The sequence below is a fragment of the Protobothrops mucrosquamatus genome, unplaced genomic scaffold (assembly GCF_001527695.2).
Source record: "Protobothrops mucrosquamatus isolate PMUCROS unplaced genomic scaffold, P.Mucros_1.0 scaffold6, whole genome shotgun sequence".
Taxonomy (NCBI): domain Eukaryota; kingdom Metazoa; phylum Chordata; class Lepidosauria; order Squamata; family Viperidae; genus Protobothrops; species Protobothrops mucrosquamatus.
This window is the reverse complement of record NW_015386393.1, coordinates 3245128-3261742: the sequence shown is the minus strand read 5'-3', so window position 1 is coordinate 3261742 and position 16615 is coordinate 3245128. Positions and strand designations below refer to the sequence as shown.

Sequence of the window (16615 nt, the reverse complement as noted above, 5' to 3'; positions counted from 1 at the left end):
GACGGCACCCTGAGGAGACCCTCTCTGTGGGAGCGTATCGGCCGATGAGAGGTAATCTGTGGCAGAAGGCGGTCTCGGAGATAACCAGGTCCGATGCCATGGCGCGCTTTAAAGATGATAATCAACACCTTGAAGCGCACCCGGAAAGCCACCGGCAGCCAGTGCAGCTCGCGCAGCAGCGGCGTTACATGGGAGCGACAAGTCACTCCCATCACCGCCCGCGCGGCTGCATTCTGGACTAACTGGAGCCTCCGAGTGCTCCTCAAGGGGAGCCCCATGTAGAGAGCATTGCAGTAGTCCAGGCGGGTATTATTGGTATTATTCTGTTCCTACCCTTAGCCATGATTGTAATGTATTTCTATTACTGCATTCATGTTATGTGGATTGAAAACATTCATTTTAAATATTTTAAATTAAATATTAACATTATTAAGGGCTATAGTGACACAGGGCCAAGGAACAGCTCTAACCAGAGAAAAAATTGAGCTCCTTGACTTTATGGTAAAACATAATTAATTTCATAAGTACTCTATCCAGAGAGGATATGTATACAGATAGTCTTCAACTGACAACCAGAATTTGGGACCAGAATTTCTGATATTAAAGTAGTTGTTAAGCAGTTATATCCAATTTTATGACCTTTTTTACAATTACTGCAATTGTTAAGTGAATAACTTGGTCATTAAGCAAATTTGGTTTTCCCCATTGACTTTGCTGGCCAGAAGCCTAGTGGGAAAGTTACAAATGGTGATCATGTGACCTGGGGATGTTGCAACCACTGTAAATACATGCCAGTTGCCAAGCACCCAGATTTTGATCATACGACTGTGGGATGCTGTGACAGTCATAAGTGTGTGGACTAGTCTTAAGTCACTTTTTTCAGTGCGGTTTTAACTTTGAATGGCTCTAAGTTGAGGTCGTTTGTATGTGGCACACTACAAATAGAGGGCATCATTGTTACTCTGATTGCCATTTAAATGCTTCAGCCAGAGCACAGCATTTAAAGTTGCTAACAGATAACTTATTAGGACCCCATCAATAATTATTTTATTTCATCCAAGATATAAAAAACATGAACAGTAAAAAAAGACTGCCACCTCTATAGTTAAAGCCATTCAACTGAGAACTTCCTATCTAGATCAGATTGGGGTTAATTGCCAAGAGGATGATCTTACCTTATTATGTGAATATTTTTCATATTTCAACATGCTGTATTATTTTTCCTTATTTGATTTGATATGGTATTATAGACTAATCAATAAACCATAAACTGAACTACTAAGAGGAAGAATTTCTTAGTAATTCTCTGGAGAGACAAGAAAAGAAGACAAGGCAATTTACCTTTGTCTTGAGAACCTAAGGGTCTGGATTCACCAGGGGCTTTTCTGGAGAAGCTCAAGAAGTAAACATTCTCTGAATGGAGAAATGTTGACGCACAACCTGTCCCACCCTCATCACACCACCTTCAGTACATCACATTAATCAACAGCAATAATGTACTTTCACAAAGGCTACCAACAGAGAAGCAGTCCCTGTACATGTTCAGAGGGCTTCTTACTGTTATCTAGACTGGTGTTTCTCAACCGTGGCAACTTAAAATGCTGGTGGGGGAATTCTGGGAGTTGAACTCCACGAGTCTTCAACTTGCCAAGTTTGGAGACTCCTGAACTAGACTAAGCAACAATGTCTATGGAGATTCCCAGTCATCCAGGTCACGGTTGTCCAGAGGTGCTTTTGTTTCAACTGGACTTTGTTTTTTCCTGGAAGACCTTTCGCTTCTCATCCAAGAAGCTTCTTCAGTTCTGGCTCAGAACTTTCTTTGTTTTTTTCTGGAAGACGTTTCGCTTCCCATCCAAGAAGCTTCTTCAGTTCTGGCTCAGAACTGAAGAAGCTTCTTGGACGGGAAGCGAAACGTCTTCCAGGAAAAAACAAAGAAAGTCCAGTTGCCGTTTGAAAAAAAGCACCTTTGGGGCTAAGCAACGATCTATTCCCGGGACTTTTAAGGAGGCCGAGCAGAGAGAGGACTGGTGGGCGTGCGCTCTGCCTCTTTATTCCCCGCCGCTCCCGGGCTTCGGCGGGGCTGCCTTTCGAAGCGCAGGCTCACCGCATCCCGCAGAAGCCGGAGCGGAGCCTGAGTCTGCAGCGGCCGGTTTTCGCTCGCGTGAGGCGCCGAGTCGCTGCCTTCCTCCGCTTGAATACCTCCCTCCGCCCCCGTCCCGACCCGAACACCCGTACTTGCTCTTTCTTGAAACTGAAGTCCTTGCGGTTCGCGCTATAAGGAGTCAAACGAAAAGGTTAAGCAGCAGGGGAGGCGATTGGCAGCGATAACTTCCGGGTCATGTCAGTTTTCCCTGCCGGATGGAATGGCAAAGCTCGTTTAGCTTGTAGGTGCGACGCTAAGAGTCGAGAGAAGGAGCGGTAGCCGCCTCACCCTCTATCCCAGGGCGATTGCTGCCATCTAGTGATAGTTCCTATTTTAGCAGCCTAAATCCGGTGGCCCAAACAGAGCCGGCTCAGCCGGCTGATGTCAAGAAGTGTATTTGAATAACCACGCCTTCTTGTTAGGCGCGTTTAACCAATGGTGTGTCTTCGCTGTCACCACGCCCCTCTGTCTAGAAAACAGCGAAAAGGGGAGGCGTTCCCCAGAATTCTTTGCGTGGGAATGTAGTTGTTTATCACCGCTCTCTATAGAGATATAGATCCTAGTAATTGCAATAGGGTAAAATAAATATTGTATTTGTAAGAATTTAAGGCTTTCCTATTAATCAAAGTGTTATTAACATTCGATCAACGCAAACTTTAAATTGTATAAAATAGATAAAAACATTTAAAGGTTGCTCTTTTTGTTTCTGTGACGTTAGCTTTACTGCCTGCTGAAGTTCCCTTCACTCCCTCCCTTCTCTTAAAGGTGTTCTCCCCCGTATTCACTGTCTTCCCATGAGTTGCGTGGGAATCCTGTAAGTACTTACTACTGCCCTTCTCTTCTTTTTCAATACATTCCCCTTTACTGCCTGGGAACTTCAGCACCGTCATTTCGATTGCAGTGTCTTTGTTTTTCTCGTTGGAAATTTACACCCTTTCCTCTGGTTTTGCGTCCACACTATCCTTGTTAATCCTGTGTCCGATTAACCAACCCCGGTTAGTGCGCAAGATCCTCGGCCCGCGTCTACAGTTTGTTGGAATGAATTCCGTGTGGGTATCTGACCGAACGAAACCCTGATGATGTTGGGAGCTCCCAGCGAAAGCTTGGTTTTAAATTAAAGTTTTAAACTTTTTTACTCTCCTGGTGATCGTGAGTTTTTATCTATTTTATACTATGGATTTACCCAGGAGTCACATCTTCAAGGATATTATTGAAAACTTTAAATTGTATTCACCAATTTGTTTGGGTCAAATGTGTCAATGCAGTATTTGATCGTCAGTTTCAAATACTGAAAACTCGTTTGTATAAAAAATGCAATCATAATGCTCAATATGACAATTTATTAATCATCACCACCGTTCTGTGAATATTTGAAAATGTTATGTGCAGTAAATATATACACCTCATTTCATATCATACATGAATATGTTTATGAACCATTTTCATTTAAAAGTCTTATAAGTTGTCTAAGGGGAGCAAAAAGATGCTTTGTTGATCTCATCACTACATTTTTCTTTTTCTACAGCAGTAGCCCTTACCTCTTGCACAATAATTTGTTCCATTCATCTAATGACGTGAACTTCATCCACTAAAGGTAACGTCATTGCCTACTTTTAAGGCAGTGGCACAAAATTCTTTAGGAGATTTTCTGCATAAAAGACCTGTATATAATTGAAATCTATAAAAGCAACATTTCTCATAGCCGCCACTCCAATCCGTAAAAAGCGTTGCCTTAAATTTAAAACACTTCAGAAGTGAAATTGAGAAACATTTTGCAAAAACCCAAAAGACTACATCCCCCCGCATGCCTTAGCGGCAAGTGATCCTTACGCAGTTTGCGGCTACGGTTCCCGGCAATAGCGATGATGGAGAGTTTGAAAAACGTACCAGAAGGGGGCGCCTACAGCATAAGCCAATCAAAAAGAAGTTGTACACTACACTTCCCGTCGTACTTGGCAGCTGAAGCCTGCCGTCGCGCGGTTAGATGACGTTACACAGGGGCGTTTCTGCTCCATAATGGTTGAGGGGGCGTGTCCCAGGGGCTTCCGCCGCCACCGCCGCGGAGATTCCCAAGATGGCGGCACTGGCTGAGAGGGGGTACGCGCTGTCCTGCGGGCGCCTCGGCCGCGGCACACGAGTCTCTGTCTTCCACGTCAAGCTGACTGAATCGGCCCTGCGAGCCTTCGAGGCCTACCAGGGACGCAAGGTGGGTCTTCGAGCCAGGAGAGGGGCGGGGTAGCGACCCTCCCCTCTTATTAGGAGAAGTTGGTTATGGGGGGGGAAGAGAGGAGTAGCCGCCTCCTCTTAATGCGAACTCGGAAAGTGGTGGCTGGAAAATTGGGGGGCTCCTTTCTCTCACCAACCCAGGGTTTGAGAGGAAAGGAAGGTGGACTCCCCTTCTCCTTAATTTGGTGAGGGAGCAGGAAGAGGGACCCTCTCGCTCCTCAAAACTAGTCTTCGGAGAAAGATGTCCTCAACCAAAAACAAATGGCTCTTTTAAGGACAGAGCCCTTCTTCCAAATATAGGGGCACGCAGGAGTGTGGAATGCTGCTGATGAAATCTTTTCCCTGCCACAAAAAGAAAATAAACGACCGGGATTAGAAAGAAAGAAAAAAAAACACGACTTCTCTAGCAAATGTAGATGTAAGAAAATGTGAACAGAGCAAGGTTTCTGCCCCTCCCCCCCCAATCAAAAAATAAATACCATCCTGGGAAATGTCTTGCTTCAGCTCAGAGTAAGAACTGAGCAACCGACCGTGGAAAAATATATACCAAGGAAATGTTACGCCTTTCACTCGAAGCTTCTCCTTTCTAACGTCAAAGATGTAGCTTGGCAAAAATCTCTCTAGGTAAAGGCTAAAGTGCCACTGTAGAAGGTAATAATAAAAAAGCAGCTTGTCGTACCTTTTAAATAGTCAGTTAGAGAACTGATCATGGATTGGAAATTAAACAACTGGAGTTGGGATGTTGAGTGCAAAATATAGGACTTGAGTTTTCGGAATTGATTGAACTCTCTTAAAAAGGGGGATCTTTTTTTTTCCTTTCAACAAGAAGGCTCTCTTAAAATGGATGCAGGACACATAAAAGTATAAATCTCCTTATTGCTATCTCCAAATGTGCCATAGAAGTAAGTGAAGAGGCTGTTTTCATAAATATTTAAAAGAATGAAGTGATTGGCACATGGATTGATTTGGGGGGATCTGTTGAAATTAGATACTCCCTTGTTACACCCCCCCCAGCCAGCAAAAGCTCCCTAAAAGTGCCTAACTCTAATAAGATTTGAATAAACTAAATATGAGAAATATCTAAATAATTAGTCGGGTTTCGTTGGAATACCTTAGAAAGAAATATGCTTTAAAATGTTTTTAAAGAACAGTATTGATAACTTCTGGGAAGGAAAGTAGAATTCGAATTAGGATACCTGGCTAAATTGTATAGAGAATAGATTCCCAAATGTTAGAAAAAGTAAAGTTTTTTTTTAAAAAATGCTCCTGGAAAGGCAGCTTTTAAAGGGAAATTTTGGTTTCTATTTTGTTTCTATTTTCCATTATTAGGTGTACATGAGGAGGACCTGAACAGGTTCCTCGACTTTCATGTTGTAGCATAAAGGGAGAATGAGCAATAACAATGAGCAATGTGTGTGTGTGTGTGTGTGGAGAGAGAGAGATAATTGAAGTAAAAATCCATGAGGATGGCAGCTTCCTTTTTCCTTGCTCAATTGTGCTGAGTTTGGGGGGGTTGCCCAAGTCTTGGTCAAGAACTGCAGTGTGAAGAGCCTATCCTGTATAGCAGTGGACTCAAGTGCTTTGAGTATATGTGAGGATTGTAGCTTGTAAAGGGCTCTCTTTTCTCATTGGACACTGGCCATGGGAAACATTTCACCGATTTCCTGCTGCTGTTAAGCAGTGTGAAAAGAACAATTGGGCCCTCCATAGTAAACTGATCGATTGGCTAATAGAGGGCAAACATTGTGACGGACCCATTGAATCTGTGGCTGTTATATTTTTGAAAAAGGTGACAGATTTAAAAAGTTTATTTTTTTAAAAAAAAGTTACATAAACACTTTTTGTCATATGGTAAGTCTGCCTTGGATGGCATTCCAAGGCATGCAGTGATGCCTAACTCATATTTTTAATCTTTAGATCAAGAGAGGAAGTTGAGATAATGCTAGTGATAGAAATATCCTCACCATCCATCTTTTTTTTACTATTTTTCCAATCTGAAAACATAGAACTTCTATATTTTGGTCTAAATTCTGCTATTAATCCGTAACTTAAATAGACCTATTTTGCAGTTTTGGGAAGATAATTAAATAGCTTCTTCCTTATCCTTCATATCCTCAGTCTCAAGTGAAAATTCTTGGTTCTGACTTATTCGCTTCCTCCCCCACTCCTTGCTTTACCAAGAACATCAGTATGAATACACTTTAAAGGGATGCGGGATTTTTTTTTTATTAAGCTGGAAGACTGGAATCTGGCTGGGGGAAGGGCTGTTTCATTGTCAGTCACCTCTGCTGCTTACTGTCTTGTATCAAGTTGTGTGAACTCTGATGACGGAGATGCTGACTTAGATTTCTTGGGGGGGCTGCCAAATGCTGTACTTTGGAAGCTCTCCTTTGGAGGGGGTGTCGAAATACTCTGGTCGCCTAAACTGAACTCTTGGAAAGAGTTTAAGCCATATGGCTTTGAAAGAAAATATTGAACTCCTTTTTTAAATAGTGATTTTAAAAAAAATGTGCCTGTTCTTTAAAATATAACAATTTTGCTTCCAGTTCTCCCCTCCATCCAAGCTGAGCTGCAGCAGCCAAGAGGCAAACCTGTTTATCATTGGCAACCTCAGCTTCCAGTAAAGGCAGTTTGGGATTGTGTCATTCTCTATTTTTAAAGTGGGATGTTGGTTACCCGGTGGGCCTCAGGCGAGCTAAGAAGAGGGCTCCTGCTAATTACTAGCTGAATACTGATCACCTTAACATGGATTTCTTACTGCAATTACTTCCAAGGACATATTCATCAGTTGTAGAAAAAGTTGGAGAGAGAATGATATGAAATAGAGGAAGTGCTTGATGCTTTTCTCCAAAAAAAGGCTTTCTCACTTGTGGAATTTTTATGGATACAATTGTGTAACTTGGGTGAGCATACAGAATAGGTAGATTATATACATTTCCTGAAGAAGAGAGGAAGGGTGGTGGTGGTTTTTCACTATCATCATTCCTCAATTAAGGCAATAAATTACAGCTGTGGGATTTCTTGACCTTATGATCATTTTGGGGCTGTAATCTTTAATTATTGCACAATGCTGTTGTTCCAATGATTGCAATAAAAATTTAATCATGAAACTTCAGTCCAGTCCTACCAGCAATGCATCCTTTATAGAAAACTGGAGTTGGCCAGATCTGATTCTTAATTCTTCAATATATATACTATCTGATAAAGCCTCCCTAGGTTTTCAAGTTGGGGCCTCTTCCAGGAATTAAACCAGGATTCTCTTATATGTAAAGCAGGTTCTTTATTGTTAGCAGTGACTCCTGTCTGAATTGCCTTTCTCCTTTTTAATTTAACTGTTCAGTCTAAACCTGAATGTACCTCTTGGCTGTGTTGTTCACTGTAACACTCTTGCAGGTTTTACAAAAAGAGGCCATTGCTAGAGGTCCTTTCACAGCAATAGTTTGGAATGGTGCATTCTGTTGATGCAAGCTAAACTTGACTGCAACTGCTACACATCCTATCCATGTCCTTTTTTCCTTGTTACCTTCTGGGAGGGGGCTTTGTGGTGTCCGAAGCAGAACATCCAGATTCCGTCACAGCTTTGTTCCATATAGTATCAACCTTGTGAACTCTCAAGTTTCCTTTTTCCACTATGGTATTCAAAATGGACAGTGATTAATATGTATATATAGGTATGTATATATGTATATATAGGTATTTATATAGCATGTATATATGCATTGTGTGTGTGCATGTGTAAAAGTTATCTTACCTATTTTCTGTTGACCCAAACTGGACCTGGCTTCATATCATGTGCAAAGTTGCTTTATTTGGCCATTGGAAAGTTTTTTATTTGGCTCTGAGATCTTAGTTTAGATCCCCGCTTGATTTTGAAACACGGTGGTTAAATTTCTTATGGCCTAACATTAGTTGATACATTGAATTCTCTGTTCATTCATAGAAGGTCCAGATAATTCCTTTGGCCTGTGTTTCCTGCAAAAGATAATAGGGCGTTATGTATGAAAGAGAAAGAGCATGTATACTCAATGAAGTGTTTAGTGCTGGAAAGAGCATCAAAACCCATCCATCACTGTTTTTAAATTCAGATTCCTGCAATAAGCATCATTAGAAGTTGTGGCTTAAATGCCTTTTCCAGTGCTATGATGCAAAGTTTTAAAATATACTAATCTTGTTCAGTGTTTATCTCAGCTCACAGTAACTGACCAATAGGGGAAAAAATCAGAGCAACCTGATAAAGATGGGTGATTTTCCTCGATGAACAGAACTTGTCACCTTCTCTGCATTGCCGTGTAAAGGGAGTTTGACTGTTCGGCCCTGCTGGGGTTGTAGAAATTATGCTGTGTCTTTATGTGGGCTTGCTACACATTAATGCACACAGTATTACAAACATAATTTGCCATCAGGATTAAGCACCCTGTACAAGTGACACCAGTGAGCAATCTATTAGTGATTTGCAAATTGATTACAGATAGATAGTATAATGGTTTGTTCAAAATGGCAGTTCGTGGGGAAGGTCTCTGAAGTCAGCGGGACATGGTGAATGGTTGCACGCTTGCAGTTTTCTGATAAGAATAAGTAGATGCTTTTCAAGGGCTGTCTGATGGATAATCCTGAGCGCCTAGAAGTTTGATTCAGTGGCCAAAGATTTGAAAAATGTTATGTGTCTCTGTGCACTTTGTCCTTGCAGAATGCTGAGGGTGGCACCTGTGAATGTGAAACATCCTTTTGTCCAGCCCCACCCTATATTTAAGTCTTCTCTGACAGGTCTCTATCCTGTTGAAAACCTTCTGGGGAAGGCAGTTCTGCCACACACAAAACAGCTGGGTGGATTTGTCTTGTTTGCATTGAGGTGCCTCTCCCCCTCCTCTTGCTCACGCACATCAAGACCTGTGGTAATTGAATGTCGGCTGAAGTAGTTGTGACATCCTATGAGTAGTCAGATTGGCAAGGAAGTGCCTCTTTGGAGACGCACGTATTTAAGTGACTGGCAGTGATTCAAAGGAACAGAGTAGTTAGGAAATCCCAAGTCCAAATCTTGCTTTGAGAGGACAGCTCAGAGGCAAAGCTTCTGTTTTGCATGAAGACAATAGGTTGGGTCCTCCGAATCTCAAAAACCCAGTTGATGTTAAATATCATTCGGTCAGAGCTAATTCTAGTCTGAGCAGGTTATATCACAGGCAGTAGGCCAGGTAACATAGAGGGAAAAAGGGGAAATGCAGATATATTTGTGTTAGTGGTTGCTAATGTAATGTCTCTTTGCTAAGTGTTTATATCTGATCTGATACTTGATAGATAGATAGATAGATAGATAGATAGATAGATAGATAGATAGATAGATAGATGGATGGATGGATGGATGGATGGATGGATGGATGGATGGATGGATGGATGGATAGATGGATAGATGGATAGATGGATAGATGGATAGATAGATATAGATATATGGATATAGATATATATATAGAAATACATAGATATATATAGATATATAGAGAGATAGATATATAGATATAGAGAAAGATATAGATAGACAGACAGATATAGAGATAGATATAGATAGATATAGATAGATATAGACAGATAGATAGATAGATAGATAGATAGATAGATAGATAGATAGATAGATAGATAGATTAGATAGATAGTGATAGATAGATAGTGATATATATGTATATTAGATATATATATGTGTGTGTGTTTATATATATGGATGGGGTTATTTTTCATTTTATTTTTTCAGAATATCATCTTGTTTGCAAATTGTTGTAGGTGTTTTGTTTATAGGAAAAAAAATGTTGATTTGTGAACTTCCATGCTGAATGGAATTGATCATATCTGTCACCTGTACAATATAGAATTGTCTTAATGTGGGGATAGATTACCTGACCTTCTAGTAGCCCCATATTCCATTTGCTACCTCATCCTTTTAACCAGAGATTAGGCTGATGACATCTTGGATTATAAGACCTCTGTTAATTCTAACTTGTCTCTTTATTTCTAATCCTGTAGCATTATCTTGCAGATAAACCTCCCTATGTTATTAGTCTTCAAAATTGTGTTTCCTGCCTGGTCATATGTATTACTTGTATCTGATTCACTGGCAGCTGAGAAATGATACAACTCTTTCCAATTTTGCAGCATCTTCCCTTGTGTGCACCCCCCTTCAGTCTTAGATACACAAGTGAGCGCAAACCTTGTTAAGAAATTTCTCAGGCCAAAATTCAGCTTACTTTGGATCTGAATAACAGAGGTTTATTAACATATATTCAATATGCGTATGTGTATTTATCATTTTTAAATATTGTTAGCCACCCAGAGTCATGTATTTGAGAGGGGCAGCCATATAAATATAATGCAGATTGTCCTCACTTAGTGATTCATCAGCAGTTATAACACTGATGAAAAAATAACTTTGTAACAGATCTTCATATTTCTGATCTCTCCGGGTTATAAAGCAAAAGAAAGCTGAACTAAGATCCTAATCACGGTCATAGTTTCACTTAGCAAACTTTGCTTAAGTGCTTTGCTTAATGATCAAGTTGCCAGTCCCAATTGTGCTTGCTAATGAGGGCTACCTGTAAATAAATATGAGCATGGTACCTTCCAGGGAGATGGTTTCTTTAAAGCAGTGGTTCTCAACCTTTTTAATGCCACGACCCCAACCGGTCGTAAGTCGAAGACTAAACCAGTCGTAAGTTGAGGACTAAACCAGTCATAAGTCGAGGACTACCCAACCAGTCATAAGTCAAGGACTTTCCCTGCCCGGGAGCGCCGCGCATACGTGGTTCCGCCCCCTGTGCCAGCCGAGGCGTAGCTGGCAAGCGGCAGAGACGGAGCAGGCCGACCACCAGCTGGCCCAGCCCAAGGGAGGTAAGGCACCCGCCAGAAAAGGGGGAAAAGGCGGACAAAAAAAATGGCGGACAGCCTTGCTTGGCGACCCCCGTGAAATGGTCGATCGACCCCAAATGGGGTCCCGACCCACAGGTTGAGAACCACTGCTTTAAAGGTAACTGAAGTTCCAGGGAGATAGGTATGTCAGTTCCCATACTCTTATGGCATCTGACAAGCAGACAGTTTTTAAGACACTGGAGATTTATGGGTTTATATCATAATGCAGTGGCCACTGGGTCAGGAATGCTGCTTTCACAATAAAACTTATTACTTTTAAGCTGCTGCAAAATGTGGGTAGGCACACAAAACATATGAAAAGTCAGCAAGTAGGAGAAGTTAACATTCTGCTTTTAGGAACATTTGGTCAATTCTTATTTGTAAAATAGACCTGATAATAAAACACATGACTACTCTGATTGCATCTTGTAGATTTGATCAGAACTTGCTAGTTTCTCAGCTTGTTTTTATGTTGCTGGGTTGTTGTTGTTGTTGTTGTTGTTGTTGTTTTTGATGCACAGGGGGAAAATTGCCATATTTTTTTTTTCTGAAATGAGTGCAGTTGCTGTGGGATCCAACAGCAGATCTGAAGGTTATTATGCAATGTCTTTCATTGCTGCACACTTTGTTAGTGGTTTACTTCTTCCCTGGGTATGTGGGTGATAGTAACAAATGAGGTATTTGGAGCAAGGATAGTGGAGGCCAATATTTACAAAGCAATATGGAAATGCAGATTTTAATGAGTTGCTTGTGTTGTTTTCCTAGCCACTGTTTTAGATCTGCCTCTTCTGTTGTAAGACAAAGTGATCCCCTCACTTTTGCTGCTCTGTTGCTCTCTAAAGAATTAAAGTGAAGGAAGGGTAGTTTGTAATAGGGCTAGGACAGGGGTAGGCAACCTTGGCTCTTTTATGACTCGTGGACTTCAACTCCCAGAATTCCTGAGCCAGCCAAGCTGGCTCAGGAATTCTGGGAGTTGAAGTCCACGAGTCATAAAAGAGCCAAGGTTGCCTACCCCTGGGCTAGGAATTCTGCCTCCTGCATGGGGCAAAGTAAGCATCTCGAGGTTCATGGTTTGTTTTTTTTAACCTCTGGAATTATTTTGTGAAGTTGCACAACAGAATAAAGGAGGAACATATGTCAATTAAGGACGGTAGGTGTCCCTTAATCCGTGGGAGTGGTTGACCAGCATATGCAGGTGGAAAATGCTGGAACGTACTGTGCTCTTCTGGGAACCCTCTGAATCTCGCCAGCTGTGCAGGACTGTGCTACTCCAACAGGCAGTTTCACAAAGTTTGGCCCAGTCTTTGGGGAATGGTGTTGTGCTCAGGGAATAGATGTTTTTTGTCTAGAAGCCCATAATATTTTAGGAAAATGTTTTCAGACAGTGTTCCTAGAATCATCTGAAGCTGTTTTCTGCTAAATCTGATATAAAGATGCCAACATAAGCTTCTCATGCAGAGCGGTCACTTCCAGATATAAACGGGAAACTTTCTATAAACACTTTCCTCCCCCACCCCTTATTTCGGTAATCTGTATAATCCTTGCCTGAAACTCTTCCACTTAAGTACCGGCAGAAATTTGGTCCTTTGGAGCTGACGGCAATTGAATCTGATGTTATCAGGTGTTCATTGTTCTCACATTTATCTTTTCTATCATTTTGTTAGATGCCCGACACATTTCAGTAGTGTGATGGGTTTGCATGTAAGTTTAAAAAATAAATAAATACATCTAGTGTTACCAAGGTAGATGACCTTTTTTCCCCAATCTGACGAATGGACTCAGCCTATGAGCAGTATAGTACGGCTGCACAATTTAAAAACAAACAAACATTTCAACAGGCCTATATTTAATTTTAATTTTAATTTTTCCCCTTTGGTCATGTTGACTATTTCAACTTTGCTCAGGCCTGAACTCAAGATTTGGAGCCATGTGTGGCTCTCAGGTTTAGCATCCCGGCAGTACTATTGCCCAATTTGACTGGCAGAGGTTCTCCAAGGTCTTGGCCATAGAGACTTCCTCAGTCCAGTTACTTGACAATGTTTCTAAATGCAGATGTCAGGATTGATCATGAGACCTTCTGCAGGCAAAATGGGATCCTGCCACAATACCCTCTTCCTCTAGGACAGGGGTCTTCAAACTTGGCACGTTTATGACTTGTGGACTTCAACTCCCAGAATTCCTGGCTGAGGAATTCTGGGAGTTGAAGTCCACAAGTCATAAAAGGGCCAAGTTTGAAGACCCCTGCTCTAGGAGTTCTTGAAGGAGGCAGACCATATCTCTACAAAGTCAGCAAGGGCTGAACCAGGGACTAGGAGACCTCCAAGATCCCCTCCAGCTCTATTCTGACTTTGAATTCAAGGAGATCTTCCCCATTGCCTCTTGCTCTATCCCAGACACGCTGGTAGTTCATCACCACAACATACCTGTCAACTGGCCAGTTTGCAGATTGGCCCAGTCAGATGAACACAGCTAGTTCTCAACTTACAGCCATTCGTTTAGCGATCGTTCGGGGTTACAACAGCACTGAAAAAAGTGACAGCTGGTCTTCCCACTTAGGACCCTTGCAGCATCCTCATGGTCACCTGATTAAAAATCAGGTATTTGACAATCAGCGTATATTTACGACAGTTGCAGCATCCTGGGATCATGTGACCCCCATCTGAGACCTTTCCAGCCAGCTTCCAACAGGCAAGGACAGTGGGGGAAGCAGGATTCATTTAATGACTGCATTATTCACTTACCAAATGCAGTGATTTGCTTAAAAACCATGGCCAAAAAAGGCATAAAGCCAGGTGCAACTCACTTAACAACTGCCTAGTTCAGGGATGTCAAACTGCCGGCCCCCCGGGCCGGATGCGTCACAGCAAAACCACGCGCACCCCATTACCAGCAATGGGGAAAAAGTCCCGATACGTCGTACGACATCATGTGACATTTGCGAGTTTGACGTGCCTGGCTTAGCTTAACAAATTCTGGTCCCAATTGTGGTTGTAAGTCAAGGACTACCTGTATTCATTTTCAGTAGGAATTGGAGGGTTTTTAGTTTACTCTGCCATCTTTACCCTAATCAACAAAACCATTTCCTCCTGTGACAGCTCCCGAGCTAAGCAAACATTTCCAAAGGTCTTGTCCAGTTGGGTGAGATTCCAGGGTAAGGCAAGTTTTTACTTCCAAACTAAATGCAACCAAGGATGTGGGCACTGCCTCTGGATAATAGTCACATACTTCTCAAAACAGGGCACAGACCGAAAAGCTTCCACAGGAGTCCAGCCAGATTCTACATTGATGGATTACGTACTGGTAAAAAAAAATAATTACATTCATACTTAACTCTAAGCTTGAACAATATGAATTGAATATAAATAATATACATTTAAATAATACATTGCAGTTGATATAAATAAGCTAAGAATAAGCTGCCTTTTGTAGGTGGGAGCATTTTAGAAATTTTGAGAGTATGTGATAGGCTGTCATGGCAGACATTTTTCATAAGAGATTTGTGTGGATACAAGATAGCTTATCATTATGGAAATGGTCAGTCCCAAAATATCAATTTACTTTGAAGGTAAGTAAAGTTAAAGTAAGCAATTAGGGCGCCCAGTGTTAAACAAACATGGGAGGAGTCTTTCTCCTCCCCCCCCCCCCCCACGCATTCCCTGGCTATATCTTTTCTCTCTTTCTGATATCTGCTTTAACAAAAGTCTGTACAGTTCTTTTGCGGTGGACTTTTTGCCTGAGGGCCTGATATTAGGAAACCCTAAGCTGCCTGCTTCTGAACTGACCGTATGTACGAAGCCTATTTACAGCTGCAACCTGGCTTAACGTTGCACGTACTACACACACGCTTCTAACAAGTCACAAAAAGCATTTATTTATTGGATTTTTATCCTACCTTTATTACTTTCTAAGTAACTCAAGGTGGCAAAAATATGTAGTACTCCTTCCTCCTCCTATTTTCCCCACAACAAGAACAACAACAACCACCTTGAGATGGGTTAGGCTGAGCTAGAGTGACTGGCCCAAAAGTCACCCAGCCAGCTTTCATGCCCAAGGCAGGACTAGAACTCACAATCTCCTGGTTTCTAGCCTGGACCCTTAATCTGGCTGTCCGGTAAGCATTCCTAAGCTTATTGAATCTTGAAAGCCCTTACAGTAATATCTTATTGGAAGAGTTCTGCAGTTGTGGGGCTGTTCCTAAGAAGGCCCTGGCTTTTGTCAAGCAACATGATTGCTTTTATTGGCACGTCCACAAGAAGGGTTTTGAAGGCTGATCTAAAAGTACAGGCAGAATAATGTGGCCCCAAACAGTATACAATTTTAGAGGTTAATACAACAGGTTAAATTGGACTCCTAGCAATGTTGGCAATCAGTGCAACTGAAAGAGAATTCCTGTCCCAGCTTTGATCTCATCTTACTAATATATAACTAAGTTGCATTTTATATCAGCTTGAAATTTCTGATCAATCTGCAAGTATGGCTTCACTTCAGGATTGGTGGCGGGATGCCGGACTGAGAAAAAATTGCATCAGAACTCATCATCTTTGTCTTGCAATGAGTTACACTTTTGTAATGATTTTATTTTATCCTAAAAAACAGCCGCTGTGATAACGGATAACGAAGTCTCTGTGTTAAGTTGTACTTTTGTCTTTATATTACTTGTGAGGGAAACAGAAAGCTTCTGATCGCATTTATGCCCTGCTTGTAGCACCTCCTAAAGGTATTTGTTTGACCATTCTTGGTCACAGGTCATTGAGTTTCACAGAACATTGTTCTGGTTTTTCGGGCTCTTGTTTTCTTATCTTGGGTCTCTGTGACCTCATTTCTGAAAAGTACAGGAGGGGAAGCACCAATCGAATACAGCAGCGTATTTCCACTATTCAGCTTGCTAGTGTGCGACACCTAAAGAACTGTCCTATGAAATGCGCTCAGCCCACCTGTAACTTTATTTTCTTAACGTAGCACTAGAGAGTGAGTTGTTGCAGGGCAGCCCCAACCTTTCACAAATTTCCTTGTATATAGGATGGTATAGGGGTCTCCTGCTTGAGCTTAAAGGTTCCTTCCAACTCTGTTATTCCGTTATAAAGGAAATTAAGATATGGGATTCTAGTGTTATATTTCCCCCCTGATGTATTAGCTTGCAACTCAGGGCACTTTTTGCACATGGAGTGTATGCGCGCCTTCAAGTCAGTTTTTGACTCCTAGGGAATGCATGGACTAGTCCCTGCTGTTTTCTTGGCAAGGTTTTTCAGGAGTGGCTTGCCACTGCCTCCTTCCTATGAGCAGAGTGTCATCATTTAAGCCCCCGCTGGCAGTCCTGGAATGGCATGACCTGGTTGCAGGGTCACTACCCAAGCAGAC

At 41.7% G+C, this 16615-nt stretch overlaps 2 protein-coding genes across 2 annotated transcripts in view; one reads left to right on the top strand and one right to left on the bottom strand.

Annotated features, from left to right (window-relative positions):
- The window catches only part of MRPL34 (mitochondrial ribosomal protein L34), a 5189-nt gene extending 2858 nt beyond the window's left edge, over positions 1-2331 (bottom strand). Inside the window, exon 1 of the mRNA XM_015810058.1 lies at positions 2236-2331. The gene's annotated coding sequence lies outside the window, so the exon portion shown is untranslated. The remainder of the gene's footprint in view (positions 1-2235) is intronic.
- Positions 2332-4205: 1874 nt separating this feature from the next.
- The window catches only part of ELL (elongation factor for RNA polymerase II), a gene marked incomplete in the record, with an annotated part of 55795 nt that continues 43385 nt past the window's right edge, over positions 4206-16615 (top strand). Inside the window, 1 exon segment of the mRNA XM_015809994.1 lies at positions 4206-4349. Within this exon segment, the coding sequence (XP_015665480.1) occupies positions 4218-4349 (132 nt within the window).